General features: G+C 40.7%; 1 protein-coding gene across 4 annotated transcripts in view; it reads left to right on the forward strand.

The window, feature by feature from the left end:
* Positions 1–14,611, forward strand: part of LOC139666230 (muscleblind-like protein 1) — a 61,963-nt gene extending 47,352 nt beyond the window's left edge. The window contains exons 4-11 of one of the 4 annotated variants that reach the window (XM_071545361.1): positions 1,674–1,892; positions 5,085–5,324; positions 6,509–6,562; positions 7,432–7,582; positions 8,415–8,450; positions 9,622–9,713; positions 10,018–10,091; positions 10,860–14,611. In XM_071545361.1, the coding sequence (XP_071401462.1) occupies positions 1,674–1,892; positions 5,085–5,324; positions 6,509–6,562; positions 7,432–7,582; positions 8,415–8,450; positions 9,622–9,713; positions 10,018–10,074 (849 nt within the window). In that variant the 3' untranslated portion in view covers positions 10,075–10,091; positions 10,860–14,611. The remainder of the gene's footprint in view (positions 1–1,673; positions 1,893–5,084; positions 5,325–6,508; positions 6,563–7,431; positions 7,583–8,414; positions 8,451–9,621; positions 9,714–10,017; positions 10,092–10,859) is intronic. The other 3 variants (XM_071545364.1, XM_071545362.1, XM_071545365.1) reach the window with 3 other exon arrangements.
* Positions 14,612–19,739: the final 5,128 nt, after the last annotated feature.

Genomic DNA, 19,739 nt, shown 5'->3' on the forward strand with positions numbered 1-19,739 from the left:
CAAACTAAAAGACTGTGTTCCACACATCTCCAGGTTACATATTTATATTCTCATATTTATATTCTCTGACTTTGACTGCATTACATATTGACACTGAGCTCTGTCTGACATGATCACATTGCTTTTGATCTTTATGTAATTTTTAGACTGCAAGTTGAGTGAAACCAAGAAAATAATTATGCTTTCCATTCTGGCATAGTCTATTGGGAGTCAGAGATGGCTTTAAAATTGTGTTCACCCGTCCTTGACGTTAGTTCAGAAAGAAGAAAGAAACAACTGGTGGGCTATCGGTGCAGTCTGAATCAAATGATACTCAGGAAACAATTTGTTGTGACATTGAGTCACATTAATTATTGCCTAATAATTAAATCATGTGGTTATTTTGACATAAATTTGCCTAGACTAGCATAGATTTTCAGTTTCCATGTGAACTATCTATTTGACATGAGAAAATCTTGACTAAATCATGACTGTTGGAATTATGATTTATGGCAAGAATCTCCACGGTGATATCATTACTGCATGTTTTTGAATGGAAATTGAACAGACCTTCCAGAAATGGTCCTGAGCTAGATCACAAAATTCTTGTCGCAGGATGACATCATAGCTGTAATATTTTACAGTTACAAGCTAATGACTGTGGGTCTTTTCAATGACATCATCCCTATATCATCCCAACCTTGGGCTGCAGTATCCCCAATCTGAGAGCACGAGATCTGAGAACCTTGAGACACATCTACTTTTCCAAAGCACCTTGTGATAAGACACCATTCATCAGACATTCCAGAGGGCCACACTGTAAATCAGGGAACGTCTCTCTGAATTGGAATGTCCATGCCATTATTTCTGATTTTCTGACTCATCCCAGAGCAGCGAGTAAGTTTTAAAGGAATGTAGCTGTCCAGCCCTGGCTGCCTCTGCTCTATTACTCACTGTGTCGTGTTGGCAGGGGCTCAAGAGACGATTCTCAGACTGGGGCTGAGGTCAGGAACGTGCAGGGAAAACTTGCAGCGCACTATGTCAGCTAGCAGACTCCTTAGTCTCACTCTCAGAGAATGCGACTGTCGGAGGGAGCTGTAGCTAGGAACTTTGACTCTTTTAACTCCCGCACAACACATGCACTTACAGTGTAGCCGCTCTCCCAGCCACACACACACACAGCTTGACTTCCCTCATCCTCATTACTGCTGCATGTGTGTGTGATCTCTGCAGTACGAGGTGTATGATCCCATCTTGTCCGTATGGGAGGTGGGTGAGAGACCCCACGTATGGAGCCTAGACCCCCGCCATGTGTTAGTGCAAATGAAACAGAAGCTGCCATCAAAGAAGAAAACACTCTCTTTCCTAAGACATAAACCCATCAATTGTCTATTTTTGTCCTCTCCTTTCTCTCCATATCCCCAACCACAGTTCCTATCCTCTATTTGGCTGTTGATAATCCTGTACCATCTCTTATTTCTCCATCTACTGTCATTTATATCTCCAGGGGGTAATTTGAGTGGAGGTGAGGAAGGGTGGCATCTCACTTGTTGGCAGATATTATTAAATATTCAACATTTTGTTAACTATAGACTTTAGGGGGAACCTGAGTGAAAAAAACATTTTGCCAACCATATACTGTATATTTTGATCAATTTTGACCAGAATCCCCCATTTTATCCATCTGCCCACAGCCCATGTTTTCAGTCACACCCAGCCTTGCCACCAATGCCAGTGCTGCTGCGGCAGCGGCTGCTGCGTTTAACCCTTACCTTGGCCCTGTGTCACCTGGTCTGATGCCTGCTGACATCTTGCCCAGTGCCCCCGTACTGGTCACCAGCAACCCCAACGTCCCCGTACCAGCTGCTGCTGCTGCCGCTGCACAGAAACTCATGAGGACGGACAGACTGGAGGTGAGAAACACACACACACACACAGACACAGACACAGACACACACACACACACACACACACACACGCTTGCGCACACATTCTCACACCACACACAGATGAAAGAAAGGATCTGCATAATTATTTTGTCACTCTCATATCAGTCACAGATTAGAAGACAGATTAACAAAACTCTAGTAAACACTGCATCCAATAAGGGCATCAGAGAATCTTTTCCCAGCTATGCAAACAGATTGGGCTTTGAGATGTGGGTTGCGCTTATTTGAATATTAAAGGCTTGGGTTAGAAAGTCTTGCCTAAACAGTCTCTGTTTGTAGACTTTAATTATGTATCTGGTACACAGCTTCTGTTACAGTAACTACATCCCATTACCATAATACAGTCATTAACCAGACTTAAGCAAAGAGAAAGAGACATTAATGAGAGCGTCTTTCTACAAACATTACCGTTGTCAATGCTGTATACCATCGACAGACAGTAGACAGCACTGCTTGGCACAAGCTCAAGTCATACTGTATCAGTGTGTAATTTTCAGCAAAATCTTTAATTTCTCCATCAAAGCAATCAGTCATTTGAAACCTGATCTATAATGCCGGTCCTCTAGCTGTGTTCAGATAATCATTAATTGGACAGTAAGTCAATCTCATCCATTATGCAGCCCCACCCGGGAAACACTTGCAGCGGAATAATGGGAAAATCGTTGGAGGCAGGCAGGAGGCGGGCAAGAACGTTAGGAAGGTTACATTTAAAACGTAACGTTGGATAGTTGGGTAATTAATGGGGGTGAGGCTGGGGAAGTCTCCAGGCCCGATGACCGAGTGGACAACATGCAGAGCGAGGGAATGGGTCAATGACAGGAAAGAGAGATGGAGGCGGACATGGGAAATCAATTTGTAGACCTGTTGGCGGCCAAGGAGGGATGAAAACAGGGATAATGGAAGGAAAGGAGAGGAGGAGGAAAGGAGAAAATGGTTGATTTGATTGGATTTCATAGTGTAGTCGTGACATATCAGAAGACGTTATAGAGGTTGAAGCAAGTTAGAGGGAAGGAGGTGTGGTTAGCAGGTAGCAGTGGGACTAAATTGATGCTGCAAGTCCATACAAGTCTTGGCTCAGACCGATGAGTGAAACAGTTGTCAAGCACTTGTGAAAGATTGCATTCTGAGCCGGAGCTGGAGATGCCCAAACTCCAGGGAACTTCAAGTAAACAAGCAAAAGCTAAGACAAACAGATATTAATATTTATGCAATGCAACAACTGACAGTCCAGAAACAAAAACAGCTCATTTTAAAAGTTTTTTCCTTCTGTTACGCAGTAAATATCTAGGCCCACTGGTCAAGGCTGCCTGTAGTGCAAGTGTATGCTGGTGGAGCTTCTTGATTGAGCCAGATCATATTCTAGCCTAATTTGTCAGGAACTAGGTTTGCTAAAAATATCTTACAAAAAAGGGCCAGGCATATTTTAGTCTCTATCATGTGTGTCATTCAAAATAAACACTGCTGGAATTCTGTAGACGAACACACATACCAGTCAGTTGAAATATTGACGGCTATTTCCTTGAGGCTGGGAGAAATTCCTATTTTAGAAAATGATCCTCTGTACTTGTTGTTTTCTTTTTCTTTTTTTTCTTTTTTTCTCAGATACTCTCTTGGAGTAACCATCTTTTCTATCTCTCTCTCTCATATGTAGCTATACTGCAGCATTTCACTGTGCATGAAATCATATCTTGCTTACCTGCAACCATGGTGATGTAAATGGCCCAGAGGGACAGTTACCATGGGGACAGAAATATGATTAGCAGGCCCTTTATTTGTTTGGCCAACCAAGCACTTTCTCTGGGTTAGCTCTCTCTTATGCATGATTAACCACTATTAAGAGAAACATGCTGGTCCACACCTGGAGCAGGACCAAGAGAACATCAAGCTCTCTTCCATTTCCATTTCCCTTTCTTCTTTCTCTCTCTCTTTGCCATTTTTCCTATTTCAGTCTTACTCTCTCTGTCCCCAAAGACCCTGTTTACTCTCTGTCTCCTTGATTCCCATCCCTTTGTCCTTTACTCCTTATTCGTCACCCACTCTCACATTTTCTTTTCTCTCCCTTGTTTCCTCCCTCCCTTGCCCGCCTCTCCAACATCTGCCTGACAACAAGGCAGCCTCTTTTTTAAAATAAGACCAGCAGCAGCAGTGGTGATGGTGGCAGTGGTGGATAATTTGTGGGAGAGAGAGAGAGAGAGAGAGAGGGTGTGTGTGTGTGCGGGCATGAGTGTATGCATGCATGGATGCTCATTTATATGTGAGTGCGTGAGAGAGAGAGAAAGAGAGAGAGAATCCTCGCCCATCACTCATACCAATCAGTGATTGGTGGATGATGAGCTGTCATGACAGGAGACAGAGGAGGGTTAGTAGATAACGGCGCTGGTGGCCTTTTGTCTGGCAGCCTGTCCACCACAAGTCAAATCCTTTACGCATGCAGACAGCCAGACCGGTAAACAGACATTTGGTAAATGGCTTGTTCTATCACAGTAACTGATATATCGATACAACGCACCATGAAATTACCTTTCATCTGGAATAGATAAGATTCGGGATGCGATTCAGACTCAGTGATGGCTGGCTCTGCTCTCTCAAACAGAGACCTTAAGTTATTGCTCTTTAAGTGTCAAAATTTAATTCTGGAAAAACGCTGTCTCATGAGATTACATGCGCACCCGCCTTGTGTGTGTCTGGGTAATTACGTCAGCTCCAGCCTCTCTTGAGAGTAACCAGCCTCATATTTCCCATGGGCCTCATTGAACCGCTACATTCAGACTGAAGCAATCAGTTTCCCAGCTCTCCATGCAGATGCTGCCCCCTACTGCCTTTGTCAGGAAGAACAACACAACAACTCATTTGAATAATGGTTAAATGTTGCGTGATTGATGAGTCTGTAAACACTGGTTACGGTCTATTCTGCGTATCAATCAACAGTAATGGCTGAACCTGTCTGAGAGATTGGTCAGCTCTGTCTGGTAAAGTGATTGTCAAGTTCTGAAATGACTGACTAGATTGATTACTTCATCAAGTGTGAAGTAAAGTGAACAGTAGCTTCACAACTTCACAGTGTATGTGCATGTGTGTCTGTGTCTGTTTATTTTGTGTGTCCATGTCTTTGTCTGTGTGTGCGTGTGTGTGTATCTGCCCATATGTGTCCACCAGGTATGTCGGGAATACCAGCGGGGTAACTGTACACGCGGGGAGAACGACTGTCGCTTTGCCCATCCCGCAGACAGCACTATGATTGACACCAATGACAACACAGTCACTGTGTGCATGGACTACATCAAGGGCCGCTGCTCTAGGGAGAAGTGCAAGTACTTTCACCCTCCGGCTCACCTGCAGGCCAAGATCAAAGCCGCCCAGCACCAAGTCAACCAGGCTGCGGCTGCTGCAGCCATGGTAGGTATCCATCCAGAAGTTATACCACCAAGAGGGAGACAATCTGAACCCAATCTAGTCCCGTCATGGCGTCCTCAGCCCTGCCTAACCAGAGGAATTGATTCAAATTACTATAAATTAAAAAAAGAAAATATAATGTAGAATATAATTTAGTATTTTGATGATCTTGGATGATGATCTTGATTTCTGAAAAAGAACAAATCTAGAAACAAATCCTCAAGCTCTTCCACTGTGAATGAGGGCTCAATTTTGTGAACATGAACTGTACCCTGGGTAATTCTACGGGGGTATGAGCACATACTTTATACTACAAACACTCCATGAATCCACAAAGTCAGCCTGTACAATTCACTGTCAGTGGAGGAGCTCCAGATTCTTTTATTCAGAGATTAGAGCCTTGAGTCTCTAGTTTATTTTGGGTGGATTTTTTACTTTAAAGTGAAGAAGAGTTGCTTGAGACAACATCGATCTTATGCTTTTACTCAAGCTCCCAGCACACATCCCAGGCTCCACTGTTCCTGCTCTCTTCAGCTCCAACCCAACAGGCACTCAGCAGACGCACAGTAAACGTGTGCTTTATTAGCAGCAAGCTGTAGAGATCATGCTATAGTATGTGACTGAGCCTACTGCTCCCCTTCCCTGCTCCCCCTCTTCTTTTTTGCTGCTGTGTTAGTTCTATATTTTGCTGTATATATTTGTTGTTGACAGTCAATGGGTATTTCATTCTTTTCCTGAGATGAAAACTGTGAAGAATATCACTCATTTCGATCTTGTTTCTGCAATCCAGTTATAATTTTCTTGAAAGGCATGCAGTGATTTGCAGCTCAGCCAAGTACTGTAGATGATATTTATGAATCTAGCAGTGAGCGGTTGTCAGAACATCGTTGCAGTAGAAGTTATAAGTTCATTAAGAAAATTCTCTTCTGACAGTAAATGATGTCAAGGGCCATAATTCTCTTCAGTAACCCTACAGCCATTAATGTGCATGCCCTAGTCTTGTTATTGTTGTATATTGCATTCCAATGATTTGTTTTTTATTTGTTTGTTTTTTGTTTATGTTTTTTTTTCTCACCAACCCAAACTGCACTGCTGCCCCATGATGCACCTCCGCTTGCTGGTTTATGTTAATGCGCTTGAACCCCATTGGCCCATTGCCATCATGTGCTCGCTGCCTGCTAATTAAGACTCAGTCGGCTGTCAAATCACTGAAGCGACCCCTCGACGCAACTTTTGACCTGGTACTATGACCTTTCACCTTTTAGCTTGGCATGTAGCTATGTTATACTAGATACTATGTAGCTCTGACTAAAATCAAGTAGATAATTAACTGAACTAAGGAAACACTGAGGGGGTGATAAACTGATTGTGACAGAAAGTTTAGATAAATTGCCCATTTGCATCTTCAATTAATATCCCAGAGGCCAAAAAAATGAATTTGGATAAAATACCAAACCCTGTCCTAGTGGCTCTGCCTTTTTAATTATCCATGGTCAGTTCATCACCTCAAGTAAATCTCAACAGTAATAAATTGGTGGCATGACAATGTAATATTCTAGTGTCTAATAAACTGTGGTAGTCTACTGCATGATCTTATCATTTCCCATTTTGCATGTATAATTGTGGGAGAGGTGTCATGACAGTCTTAACATGGCTTATACTATTATCATGGAGCTAGCAGTGCAGCGTTCCCTAACTACATCATTTCTGTTGATGGTCCAACGATCATTACTGTTGTAACTTGCATTATAACTGTCATTATAGGTAGTCCCTGTTTACAGAGAGCTCTAGTTTTGTTTAATGCCTGCAAGATTAGTATGTTTTGTATTATTCAAAGTCATATCAAATGCGTTCATGCCATTATGCTGAGGATTGTTTTTTGTTGTCACTAGCAAGATAGATATCACAGTTTATCAGCTAGCACCACTGTCCTGCTCTGACAGAGGTAGTGTAGTCCACTGCTTGCTTGCCATTGTTTATAATAGCTGTTTGAAAGGGCAACTTTATCTCCTAACAAAATTCTTTCTTCTCTCTGTCCTGAATGTCACTGCTACCATCCTTTGATTTCCCTCACTCCCATCCCTTTATTTTGATGTTGTCCCCTCATCAGGGGCTCCCTCCTGTCTTGCCTCCTTTACCAAAGAGACCTGCACTTGAAAAAGCCAATGGTGCCACCACCATGTTCAATGCTGGCGTATTCCAGTACCAACAGGCCCTGGCCAACATGCAGTTTCAGCAGCAGGCTGCCTTCATACCATCAGGTAAGGCCTGACCTCTCTGTAACATGACTGTGGTTGTGATCCCATCGCCACTGGCTGTCAAATCACATGAAGTTTCTCACAAAGCCTGCACTCCTTCGTTATGTTTTGGCAACTGTAGTAGTCTGATCTCGTTTGAACTGGTCTTCTCTGGCCACTGCAAAGTCATGTCCCATATTCTCATCTGACAGCCTAAGAATAGCCTGCCATCGATCCCCCTCTGTGAGTGATTCTGATACTCAGATCCTCATATTCCCCACACTATTGGACTGTCAGGTCACAGCAAAATTACTTGTGAAGACTGAAGGCAGGTCATCCATAACTACCATGGTGCAAACAACTGTTACTCTGCTGAGAGAGAAATTAGACCACTGGTAGTTTTCAATTTACCCTGCCATTTAATGGAGCAATAAGAGTGTAAGCTGGGGCTGGACAGGTAGAGTACCAAGTGTTTCACAACACTCCCCACTCTCATGCCTCAAAGCCTCTTATCCCATGCATGTTTCCTATGCAGTATGCTGTGTATATGCAGTATGTGTGGTTGCAGAAATGTGCAGATATGTTCAGTGGAATGTTTACTTTTTGTAATTATTCAGTATCAATATTGTTTCATAATTAGTTATAGCCATTGTGTTAACACCAACAGATTCACATATTCAGAGCACTACAGTTGATTCATATCCTGGTTTAATCAGTTATAAATGTCCAGCATTTTGTGCACATAACAATTCTCTCCTATATTGTCTGACTTTATAACACTTGTGATGGGTTTTCTTGGTTTCTTCTCCCCTTCTCCCTTTTCAATCCACTCCCTGCTGCAATGCATGATGGGCAGGCTCAATATTGTGCATGACACCTGCAACAAGTGTTGGTAGGTGCCAGCTTTCCTTACCGACTACCTTTGAGCCCATTTTAGTCACTCACTTTTCATTCAACTCACCGCATAATGATGGCTCATTCTCCATTTGGTGAATTTGCCATAGAGTCTAACAGTTACTACAAAAAAGGGCATATGTGGCCACTCTCTTCCATACCATGAAAGTGTGTCTGATGGACTGTGAGTTGCAAATCAAGATTGTGTAATTTTAATTGGAAGCTATGTTATGAAAAACTAAATGTTGTTGTCCTATAGTCCATTCCTGTGTCATGCTCCGCAATATATCATTTTGGTATGGAATGAATCCCTTTTTGCTCTGCCATGAGTCTGTCTGTCACCAAATGCTTGTTGCAGTTTAAAATCCCCTTCACCCAAGTCCTCTAACCCCTAGAGCACCTCATTGTACAGTCTGCTTATACCATATATGCCATATTATGCCATATAAACATGAGGATTTATTATTATTGTTATTAGTAGTAGTAGTAGTAGTAGTAATTGTTGTTGTAGTATTGTTAGTTTAATTATTAGGCTAGTATTATTATCAGTATTATGGTAATTGTACTTAGTATGGGGTAATCACAGATTGGAGTTTCAGTTGTACTTATTGCTACTCCAGAGACAGAAATAGTCTCATTGGTTAGTTAAACCAGAATGGGCGGAGCCACAGAACCACAGTTTTTCTCTCTAAGTAATGTTAGACTGAAGCCAGGTGAAAAAGGCAAGAGGTAAGAGAGGAAGTACCTAATATTAAGCATACCGCTATTACTACTAACTGAAAAAAATGCTATCTAGTCATACTAAGTAATCTATGTTAACAAGTTAGCCTAGCTGAACTAGATTCTGGTTAGAACTAGCTCCTAGCTAGTATCTAGCTGAACTAGTTAATCTAGGTAAGCAAGTTAGCAAGCCGGCTGACCTCGCATGATCATGACTGCTGTGATCATGAATGAATGGGGAAAAAAGTAATTGCCATTTATATTTTTATTTATATTCTGAACTGTGGTTCTCTGGCTCGGCCCTTTCTGCCTCCAGAGCAGCATAATATGTGTTTAACTAAGCTGTATCAACAGATTTTTTTTCATATTTGTTAGCATTTTATAGACAGACATAAAAATGAAGTGTCTGCTCCAGTTAAACTCCCTGTGTGATCTTTCCCTCCCTAAAGTACCCATGATGCACGGTGCTACTCCAGCCACTGTGTCTGCAGCCACCACATCTGCCACAAGTGTTCCCTTTGCAACTGCAACAGCCAATCAGGTTTGCTCCTCTTCCGCCTTCTCTCTCTTTTCACTTTTTGTATCAGCTTTTTAGTATTTATTAGTTTGTTTAGTCTATTTATCTTAATGAGTCCTGTGTGCTTCTTACTGAAAACTGCATGAATGCATGCGGGTCATCTCTGATCTTTGCAAGCTTTTGAGAGCATCTAAAGATTGACACTGCTTTTTTATGATGACTGTCCGTCTCTCTCTGTCTCTGCTTTTCTCTCTCTCTCTCTCTCTCTCTCTCTCTCTCTGTCTCTCCCTCTCCCTCTCTCTCTCTCTTGCTCTTCCCTCTCATGCAGATTCCAATAATATCTGCAGACCATCTGACTAGTCACAAGTATGTGACCCAGATGTAGGAGTCTCAATCAGAACAGTATGTACTGCACCTCTTTCTAACATCTCACATACTGCATTGGGACCAATACTGTCTCTGCTTTTGTTACTTTTCATTCAGATAGCCATTGTGTCAATCATAACCTCATATGTAAAGGAGTTGCCAGAACTGAATTTTTTTGCAGCTGACAGAGGCACCTGTTGAAGCACTCATCGTTGTTCTGCTTTTTTGCATCATCTCCACTCCCCGATTTAAGTCAAGTAAAGAGAAGCCAGCATATACACAAGAGGTTTTCACCCTTTGTTCACACTGTGAGCAACACAATCAAGAAGCCACCAGAAATCCATTAATTTCCTATCAGCCGTGAAAAGTTCATTGCTGTCAACAGCAAATCAGAATCCCATGCTTCCTTGTTTCATGGACCAATAGTGCCACCTGGCATGAAAAATGGATGAGAAGTTGATTACATTCAAAGCTTCCCAGTTCTCTACACCTTTTATTTGAAAGACAGGAAAAAAAACAACTCAAAAGCACTTGCTAACTAGCTTTGTTAGCTCATCAAAACAATGTAATGTTATAAAAAAAACACCAAACTAGCGAAAATAACATGATTTCCCTGTTGAAAACTTTGTAGCTGCATCAGCTGACTACACCAATGCTGTCAGAGCGTCTCACAAGTTGCATGCAGTATGAAAGCGGGGTCAGAGTTTAAGGCAATAAGAAAAATCAGTCTCAACTAAACTTTGTTTCAGCTTGGCCTCTTCATTCACAATTTTGTTTTCCTGTGTTTTGTGATCTTCTTTTTAGATCAAACTGGAGTGTGCTGGTGTTCAGTCCAAGATTAGCGATCACCCTTCATGCCTGTAACATCAAGAGTAAAACGGAGAACCACTTTTAAACTGGATTGGAATAAATCTGCATGTTAACATAGGAGGCCCAGTTTGTTAGTGGTTGTTTTCATGTGTATTTCATGCACACAACAATAATACAATTGAAAAGAACATCATTCACATTAAAGTCTGCCTTTCGCTCTGTGGAGGCAACTTACCTTTATTCACCGGACACACTTTGAATGTCAACATGAGGTAAATGTGTGGAGCAGAAGTCAAAACGACTAGATTGGTACGTCCATAGACCAAGAATTCTGACTTATTTTGTTTGTTTGTTTATTGGCTGTTGTTTTTTAACCTAAATGTGTTCATTTGTTTACACAAAGGTGCACCTTGCATTTCGATTAAGATAAAAGAACTGAGGAAGATAATTTGACTGAATCACATGCATGCAAAATGATTTGTTTATGATTTTGTTTTCTTTTAAATCAGTGAGAAGGAAAGTTAGATGAGTGCGCTAGAAGGGAAAATAACAACTGAATGTCTGTGAGGTGTCTTTCAAACCTTTGTAGCCTATCTTTCTATCTCTTAAGCACATGTCTTTAATATTGAAGGCGTCCCTGTAAAGTGCCATACATCTCAAAAACGTGAATGGTATTTTAGCAGTGTTACAAAGTGTTAAAATCAACAATTCCCTTTAATAAGTCTCTAGTCTTTTTCTCTCTTGGACAGCATGTAGTGTCCGTTGTCTTTTCAATTACTTGTGATTCTCAATAGCACCATGCTGATTAGGTTACCTTTCCCAGTTTGTCTGCTTTACCCAAATGTTCTGTTGAATGAATAGTTTTTCGTTTTTTGTTTTCCTTCAACTTTGTTGCGGATGTCAATTGGAAAGGCAGGACATGAGTGGATCTGTGCTGACACAGATCTCTCCATGATTATTAAGTCTATTGACTCTAAAGACTTGCTACAGGAGAATTGGATGTAGGGTCTTGGCCTGCTTGGGAGACCAAAGACTCTTATGATGAAGACGTGATGGAGACTCTAAAATAGCTTTGAAACAACAGGGCACTCACTAGGTCACCAAACTGCTGTGAGACAGAAGAAAAGTCTAAGATCACAGGGCAACTGATGATTTGTGATTTTGTATGGATTGATTGTTTTTCATTTATATGGTTACAGATGTTTTAAGGTGGGTTGTCGAAGTAGATTCAGTGTAGTGTATATAGTCTGACATATTTAAGAGAACTTGTCTAATATGTCTACTTGAGAACTGTTTTCTGATAGTCAGCCAAAGTCTTTTTTTTGTGTCATTGTTTTTAGGTATGGTGGGTAGACCAGTGGGGCTAAATTTAAAAAATGTATGGGCCGCTTAAGCGGGGCCAATGAAAGACCGGGTGTTTAGAGTAGATCTCTAGAACTCTTTGTTTTCGTTCTGTTCTGGGTGTTCTTCAGGCATATTTAATTGGTGGATAGTACAGGGAAAGTGTCAAGTATATAACGATTGTATTACTCATCCAAAGCCTTAGAATGCACCATCGGGTCAGCACAATGCAACATGCCATTTTGAACCATCCAGTTGCCTAATCCACACCATATTAACACACACAGAGCACTATGTAATTGTCACAGTTATTCTTTTGTCAATGTTTTCCTTTTCCTTCTTGTGGTTTTCTTTAGAGAAGAGTGTTTTACTTCATTTGGTTGAATGATATTTTGATATTTAGTTTCTGATTTTTGTCTTATTAGATTTATCTTTCTTATAATGAATATAAGGTAAAAGTGTGTGTTTGTGTGCTCCTCATGCACAGTTTTCTGAAATTCCATGTAATGTTGATTTTAGTATGATTATGATTGTAAACTCAATATTTTCTACGTTATGCATATTGTTGAACTGTATGCATATTGTTCATTTCTGTAGTCTTTTTGAGTTCTTTGAACAAAGATGTTTTATATGAGTATCTTACATGAGGAAATAATAGAACAGAGTGGCTAAGTTGTCACTGTGGCAACAGTCGCTGATAACTGAGTAATATTTTAATGATTGTATGGTTTGTAACTAGTCATATAAGAAAAAAAAGACTATTATAAAAATCTAGTTCTTAGATGTTTAGAGTAAAGACGTTATTTTCTACTGTATCCATTTCAAATAGTAACTATTGTTTGAATATTTTTACTCTCCCTGGAAATTGGGCCATGTTGGAAAACAAGCTGCATATTTGATCACTTTTCGGGGCGTTGCTGGCGGGGTCAGGTGAATGTGGTGAGTAGAGAACCGAGTCTGCACGCTCGTCTCTTACTCAGCCAACTGCAAACAAACGAGGGGGGAATCTAGAGGTGATGAAGGTTGACTTTTTTGCACTTCTGTACATAGTCAAAAAAGAGAGAATCATGTATATTGAGATCTTATTTTGAATAAAAAAAAATGTCTATAACGACAAGGAATTTTGCTAGGATAACAAAAAAAATCTTATGAAAGGCTGAACAAAATTGCTTGCATAAAAGGGCACTGAGTTCTCACTCTCCTACCCCTTTCAGAAAAGGCAAAGTGTTGCTCTTCTTTTTTGTCAGCAGCTTGTAGTTTGCCAGGTAACCTTCCGGAGGAGGCGTCCACTACCCTCCAGCGTAAGGGCCTGACTGGGTTTGTCTGGTCCCCTAACCTGCCTCCTGACAGGTCTGTGTGTCATGGCCACGCCCTCCCAGGCCCAAACAACCACAACACGTCCTGTTTCTTTACTTTATTCAGAGAGGAATGCATGTTAAAGGAAATACATATACCTTTAAAAAAATCACAACACAGTAATATTGAATAAGAAAACATGTTACACAGCAAGATGTATTTACAGTATACAATATTCTATCAATGTAATGGACTAAAATATAAAAAAAAAAATACAAAAATAGAATAGTGGTTTATTTAAAAAAAAAAAAGATTCCTAAGAATATACTCACAAACGTTTCACCACTTGGAGAGTTAAAATACATACAACACAACACCGTAGCTATAAGTATGTTCTTTATGTTTGTAAGCTGTGCTTCTAGTAGATGAAATTGACTAAATAGGAATGTAGTTCATCATCAGGCAGAATTTAAGGAAACTGATCATTTTGGATTGAAGTATTATTTTTATGGTTTGGTCATTAACTTAGTTAATGTTTGGAATTTTGTCCTGATCATCATGTCACCTTTCATCTTCTACAAGCACGCATGCTTAAGTTTATAATATAATGTAAACTGAACTTTTTTTGTTTTCTCTGCTTGTAGTGCTAAAATGATGTATTCTGTCTTCTGCTGCAGTTTGTTTCTGCTTGTTTTACTGTTCCAGGCCCCTTGAAGGGATCTGTCATGTCTGCATGATGGCCACCTCCTCTGAACAGCACTTGTAGTGGAAACCACTAATTGCCACAGTCTAAAGCCATAAAATATAATATCATCAGAATGAAATGTGTGTGAATAAACCTGTACCGAAAAAGAGGAGGGAAATTGTACAGTCTGGAGCTTGTTGGCAACTGTTTGCGAGGGTTATATTGACTAGAATATCATGCACTAATTGGAAGTCTTGAATGTAGTTAATATAACCCGCAGTGCGCTGTGCCAACTCGCGTGGTTAAGAGAAGAGATCTCATCGACACATTTTTTCATGGGGCCTGCATTGCTATATTTGATTCTTGCTGTTATGAATTTGAAAAAAAAAAAAAGATGTAATGAAAATATACAAATGAACTGAAGTAAAGAATAATTTGCTCAAGAGGTGTCATGTCATTTCTGAGTTATATGAGTTGTAACTAAAAGCTGCTCTTTGTAGCTCACCAAAGCCAAGATTCACTCTTGAGATAATGCTGATTAATGGTTTAAATTAAATGAATGGTTAATAGACAATGGGGATGTAACAATTTAATAGCCGATCATATTGTGTGCACTGGCATTCCTTCAGCCAGTCCTTATGTAATAATAATCATTAATAATTAATATGTCCTGATGGCGATGCTATTCAGCATGACCGAATGTGGTCTGACACACTTTGGGGTCAATCCAAAATATACAGTATATACTGTATGTTTATATATATATATATATATGTATATATATATATATATATATATATATATATAAGTTTGGTTGTTCTAGCATCAAGTGCTTATGCCTCCTGCTTGCAGGTCTTCGCCGTCAACTTAATTTGTGCACCACGGCCAAATGGTTTGGATTTTCACAAATCTGAGTAATAGCCAAAATCTAGGAAGTGCATATATGCTGTGTGAAAAATTTTGTTGAGATTGGATCAACTTTGCGGGAGCAATTGTGAAAGAAAAAAAGTATAATGGTGCAAATGAAAATCCGTATGTGCAATGGATTCATCTTGAATCAAGAAATATGAGGGAAAAAAATATTCTAGACTTCAACCGTCAAACCGTAAAGTTGAAGAATAACAACAACAAGGAGAACAAGAATGTCACATAAAACTGATTCAATAAGCTATCAAACCCCATCATCTGAATCACAGTGTTGTTCCTCAACTCTGTGCAAATCATAAGTTCATTAGTGAGTCTTTGAAGTCAACATGCTGTATATTTACAAGAAAATTAATAGTTGAGGTTGCACCACAACTGCATCACAGTGTTATCCGGTGCGGCCCTGAAATTATGGAATAGCCCTAAAAGAGATTTAAATGTCTAAAGACACACTTTTACTCTCTTGCTTTTCATAGCACTTGACAGTTATATGCTTTTTATTTCTAGTTTCATTATCCTGCCTTTTGCGTTTTAGGTCTCTATTTTACATTTTTCTTTCTAGTTGTTTCTCAGATGTTTTGTGTTTTACCTTTGCTCATTGTTATGCTTCTTTTTGTTCTATTCCTTGTAAAGCACTTTGTAGTATTACCACAGCCATTATAGTCATGGATGTAACCCATAAAAAGTCTGTGGTATTACTATTGTGCATTATTTATAGAGTCATTTACCCATATCCCCTAGGCATAATAATATTATTATACCTATCCCAGTAACGTCTAAACCTGATTACTAACATGCTCCAGTCTTACCAGGCCGTATCTCTGCCTCCTTAAAAGTATCCAGGATTAAGGAAGCCACTTTGTAAAGGCAATCCATTACAGATTAACATATTCTAATAGTTATATTATCTACTTACTTTCAGTTACTTTTGGACTGTTTTGTTTTGTTTTGTTTGCAAAACCTAAATGATGTAAAGTTGAATGGAAACTGTAATTTACAGAGTTTAACATGAATATTGTTATTGTCATGATCTGCTATCCACCATTATTTTCAGTTTTGTAACACTCTTGGTATCTATAATCTAATTACTGTGTTTTTTCAGTAACTTCAATGTTATATACCCACTGCCCAGTATAATTATCATATCACCAATATTAGTCCAATATGTTCCAGGTATATTTGAAATGTCCCCAATTTATTCAGCAATTCCACATCAATCCTATTATTCATTGAAAACCCTATTTTCCTATCTCAAATGTGAATCACTCTGCATTTTGCATCAATTTGTGCTACCAGGCTTCTAATCAGGAAGCCTAATTGGGGTGGAGAGGTGTGCCTCATTTCTTTGAGAAACATGTATTGATACACAGATAAAATCAGATTGAGAATGCGACTTAATTTAGATGCAATTTTGTAGAAATCAATTGAGTCAGTGGGGTGAGGAATTCCTTGTGTTGTATACCAAGGCAATTAGTAAAAATCCCTCCTTTTAATTTCATGCATTCTGATTTCTGGTGCTGCCTACCAGCCTAAATAACATGCATACACACTGTGGAGGAGAGAGTGGTTAGAGTTTCAAGTATAGTATAGTATAGCATTTGAAACTATATGAAATAACCTACACTTTAGGTTACTTCACAGTTTGATGTTTTTGCCCAAAAACAACAGGTAAGATGGTCTGTTTTGAGTAAAATATGCTATGCTGCCTGCTCAGCAGTGTGATACACAGTATGACCACCAGATAGCGCCATCTCTTCAGGCACACAGATCACAAGAGATGGCACAGTATGCTGCAATATTACCTATCTGTCCATTATCAGTGTTATACATACACCAAATTTTTGAATATGTACTCTTGAATCGTGAAAGGATTTGATTAGGCTGAGCTGCTTATGTTGACAGTCTTTCTGTGCTTATTCAACCTCTGATACCAGTCCAATCAAATGATATAAGAGCACTGAATTTATTTAACTGGGATAGTGCTTCTCTTTTCTGTCAGAGAACAGGAGGAGGATGGAGATGGATGGGTGGAAATAAACATTTCTTTCATGTTTTCCAAACAGGTTTGAATGAGACCATGTAGAACCTGTTAGCTGCCGGAGGGATTTACCAACACACTGCCTGAGATGTTGTGGAAAAGTTGAGTAAGGGAGCTACAGGCAGTGTCCTTAATGCACTGTTTTCTCGCTCTCACATTCACACATCAGATTATCCACCACAGAAAGTTGTTAAATTATTTTGAATTACAGAAGATGGGGCATGACAGTGGTTTTGTCCTCTTCTTCTCTCCCTTTTGCACAACTCTCCCTCCACTGTCTCTCTCTCTCCTCTCCCCCTCCAGTCATCAGCCTCCTTGCACTGCCTCTCTCTCTCTCTCTCTCTCTCTCTCCCTCCATCTCTTTCTCTGCATCTCTTTTCCTCATAGCCTTTGTCCCTCCTTCCCTTCTCAAAATCTTTCTCTCCCCTCCCCTCCATCGCTCTGTCCAGAGGCATTAGCAGCAGACTGTGTCGTGTGGAGACTTAATGAAGCAGTGCTGATCCAATAATGGCAGCTTCTGTCGCCCGCCTCACAGAGTATGATGTATGACCTCACGCCCGCAACGCGTCATGAATCTCACTTACCACTGCCCCCTCAACATGACTAGTTTTTCAATTAGACTACCCTCAAAACGGCACAGAAGGTCGAAACATGTATGTGCATGCGTGTGTGTGTGTGTGTATGTGTGTGTGTGTGTTTCTGAGTGTGTGCATACAAGCATTCTACACCCAGCCGAGTTGTGATGTGGGGAAACAGTGAAAGAGCAGTAACACTGTGACCACTCAGGCGTAAGTGTCCATTATTACACCATAATGTCACAGAATGTATTACCTCTCAGAGGAGGGGGAGACAGGGTTGTACAGTACGAATGGGTCTATGAATGCACTGAAACATTTTTTTTTATTTGTCCATTGCAATGCATCGGAATGGAAAAAAGTGTTGAGGTGGGGAGGACATACGGAAAACAGCATGATAAAGCAATGTGGAGGGTCTGTTCAATTATGGAGGAGAGATAAGCAGCCAAATGCATTGCTTCTTTAAGACTGACCCCGTAATGGATTAACGCTCTTATGCAAGCTCATTATGACCTCATTATGCAATTCAAAATGAGAAACAGAGGGATGGAGGAGAGGAAGGGGAAGTGCGTGCGAGAGACAGAGAAAGTAAGGAAGGGAGAGGGAGGGAGAGGGAGAGAGAGGAAAGTCAACAGGAGAAGCACGGATGAAGAATGAAGAAAAAGCAAATGGGGGCAGAAGTGAGGCTCCAAATCACTGGATACTGGATAGAGCGAGATGTTGCGACGGTGAGGTGCGAGAGAGCGTAAAGAAATAATGATGATGTGCCTTCTTTAGATCAGAGACAGATTGAACAGTAAAAAGGAGATTTAGTGAGATTTAGAGGCAAACACAGAGAGAGGGACAGGCAATTCCAGAGATGATATATGTAACAGAAAGATAAAGACAGCTTAGTTATCTTCTAAACTCTTTTATATTTACATCAAAGTAATAATTTCATTATTTTTTTATTCACCACACTCCCCACCTTGACTTCTACACCCCACCACCTCCCTCCTTCCCTCTCGCTGTCTCACCCTCCCTTTTATCTCGCCTGTCTGCTGAGTCACCTCTCGACTTTCAGTAAGTGACACTATAGGAACACAACTCAAACATCCAATTTGCTCTGCGGTGTGCGTGGGTGTGTGTGTGTGTGTGTGTGTGTGTGTGCATGCGTGTACATGCAGGCGCGTGCATGCATGCATCCCCACATAGGCCATATATGTGTGTAAGCGTGTGTTTCCCCTGTGCTGATGGAGAGGGGAGAGTGGGAGTTGCAGCAGGTAAGTCTAATCACATCTCCGGTGGGAAGAGGAGAGCTATTGATCCTGAACTCAATCACAGAGTTTTACACTGGCCGGCTGCTGCACTGGCAACAAGAAGCCTGTGGTTTTCTTCTGGTGTATTTTGGAGAGGTAGATTCTTATGGAGTGATGAAAAGAGATACAGAGATGGTAAACCGGGAGGATTTTGCAGATTACAGTTAATAGAATACTTTAGCTCTTAGATAGAGGAAGAAAAACAAGTCAGGGAGGTACGTGGCGACTGGCGAGGCATTTTTGCTGACAGAATGTGGGTCACACAGAAAGGGCACCGAGGGCACAGCTGTACCCGGAGATGAACGGCTGCCATTCACTTGGCGACAGGATGCCCCTCGGCGTTACGTGTGGCACACAAAGAGCGGGATAAAGGAAAAGAGAGGAGGGGTCAGGGAGGGCATGATGTAGGTCAAATTAATGCAATGTATGATATCCTTTATTGGGAGCTAATTATTCAGTCATTTGTCTTTATAGCTCTATTTGAGGAAGCGGAGTTGGGGGGGACTTGAGAGAGAGTGAGGCTGTGCAGAGAAAGACAAAGTCTAAAGAAAGATCCCACTGTGATGCTGGAGCCCACAGGAAGAGAGAGGAAGAAATCTGTTGTAACAGCTGTGGCGCGGGCTAAACTACATCTTTCTGACAGGACTCTGCGGACAGCTAGGAGGATGAAGCGGAGAGAGAGACACATGACTGAGGAGCAGGACTGAATTCGACTTG

The sequence above is a fragment of the Centroberyx affinis genome, unplaced genomic scaffold (genome assembly GCF_046629955.1).
Source record: "Centroberyx affinis isolate AG114_WGS23_722 - 3 ecotype Tasmania unplaced genomic scaffold, CSIRO-AGI_Caff_v1 ptg004889l_1, whole genome shotgun sequence".
In the NCBI taxonomy this organism is placed as follows: Eukaryota; Metazoa; Chordata; class Actinopteri; order Beryciformes; family Berycidae; genus Centroberyx; species Centroberyx affinis.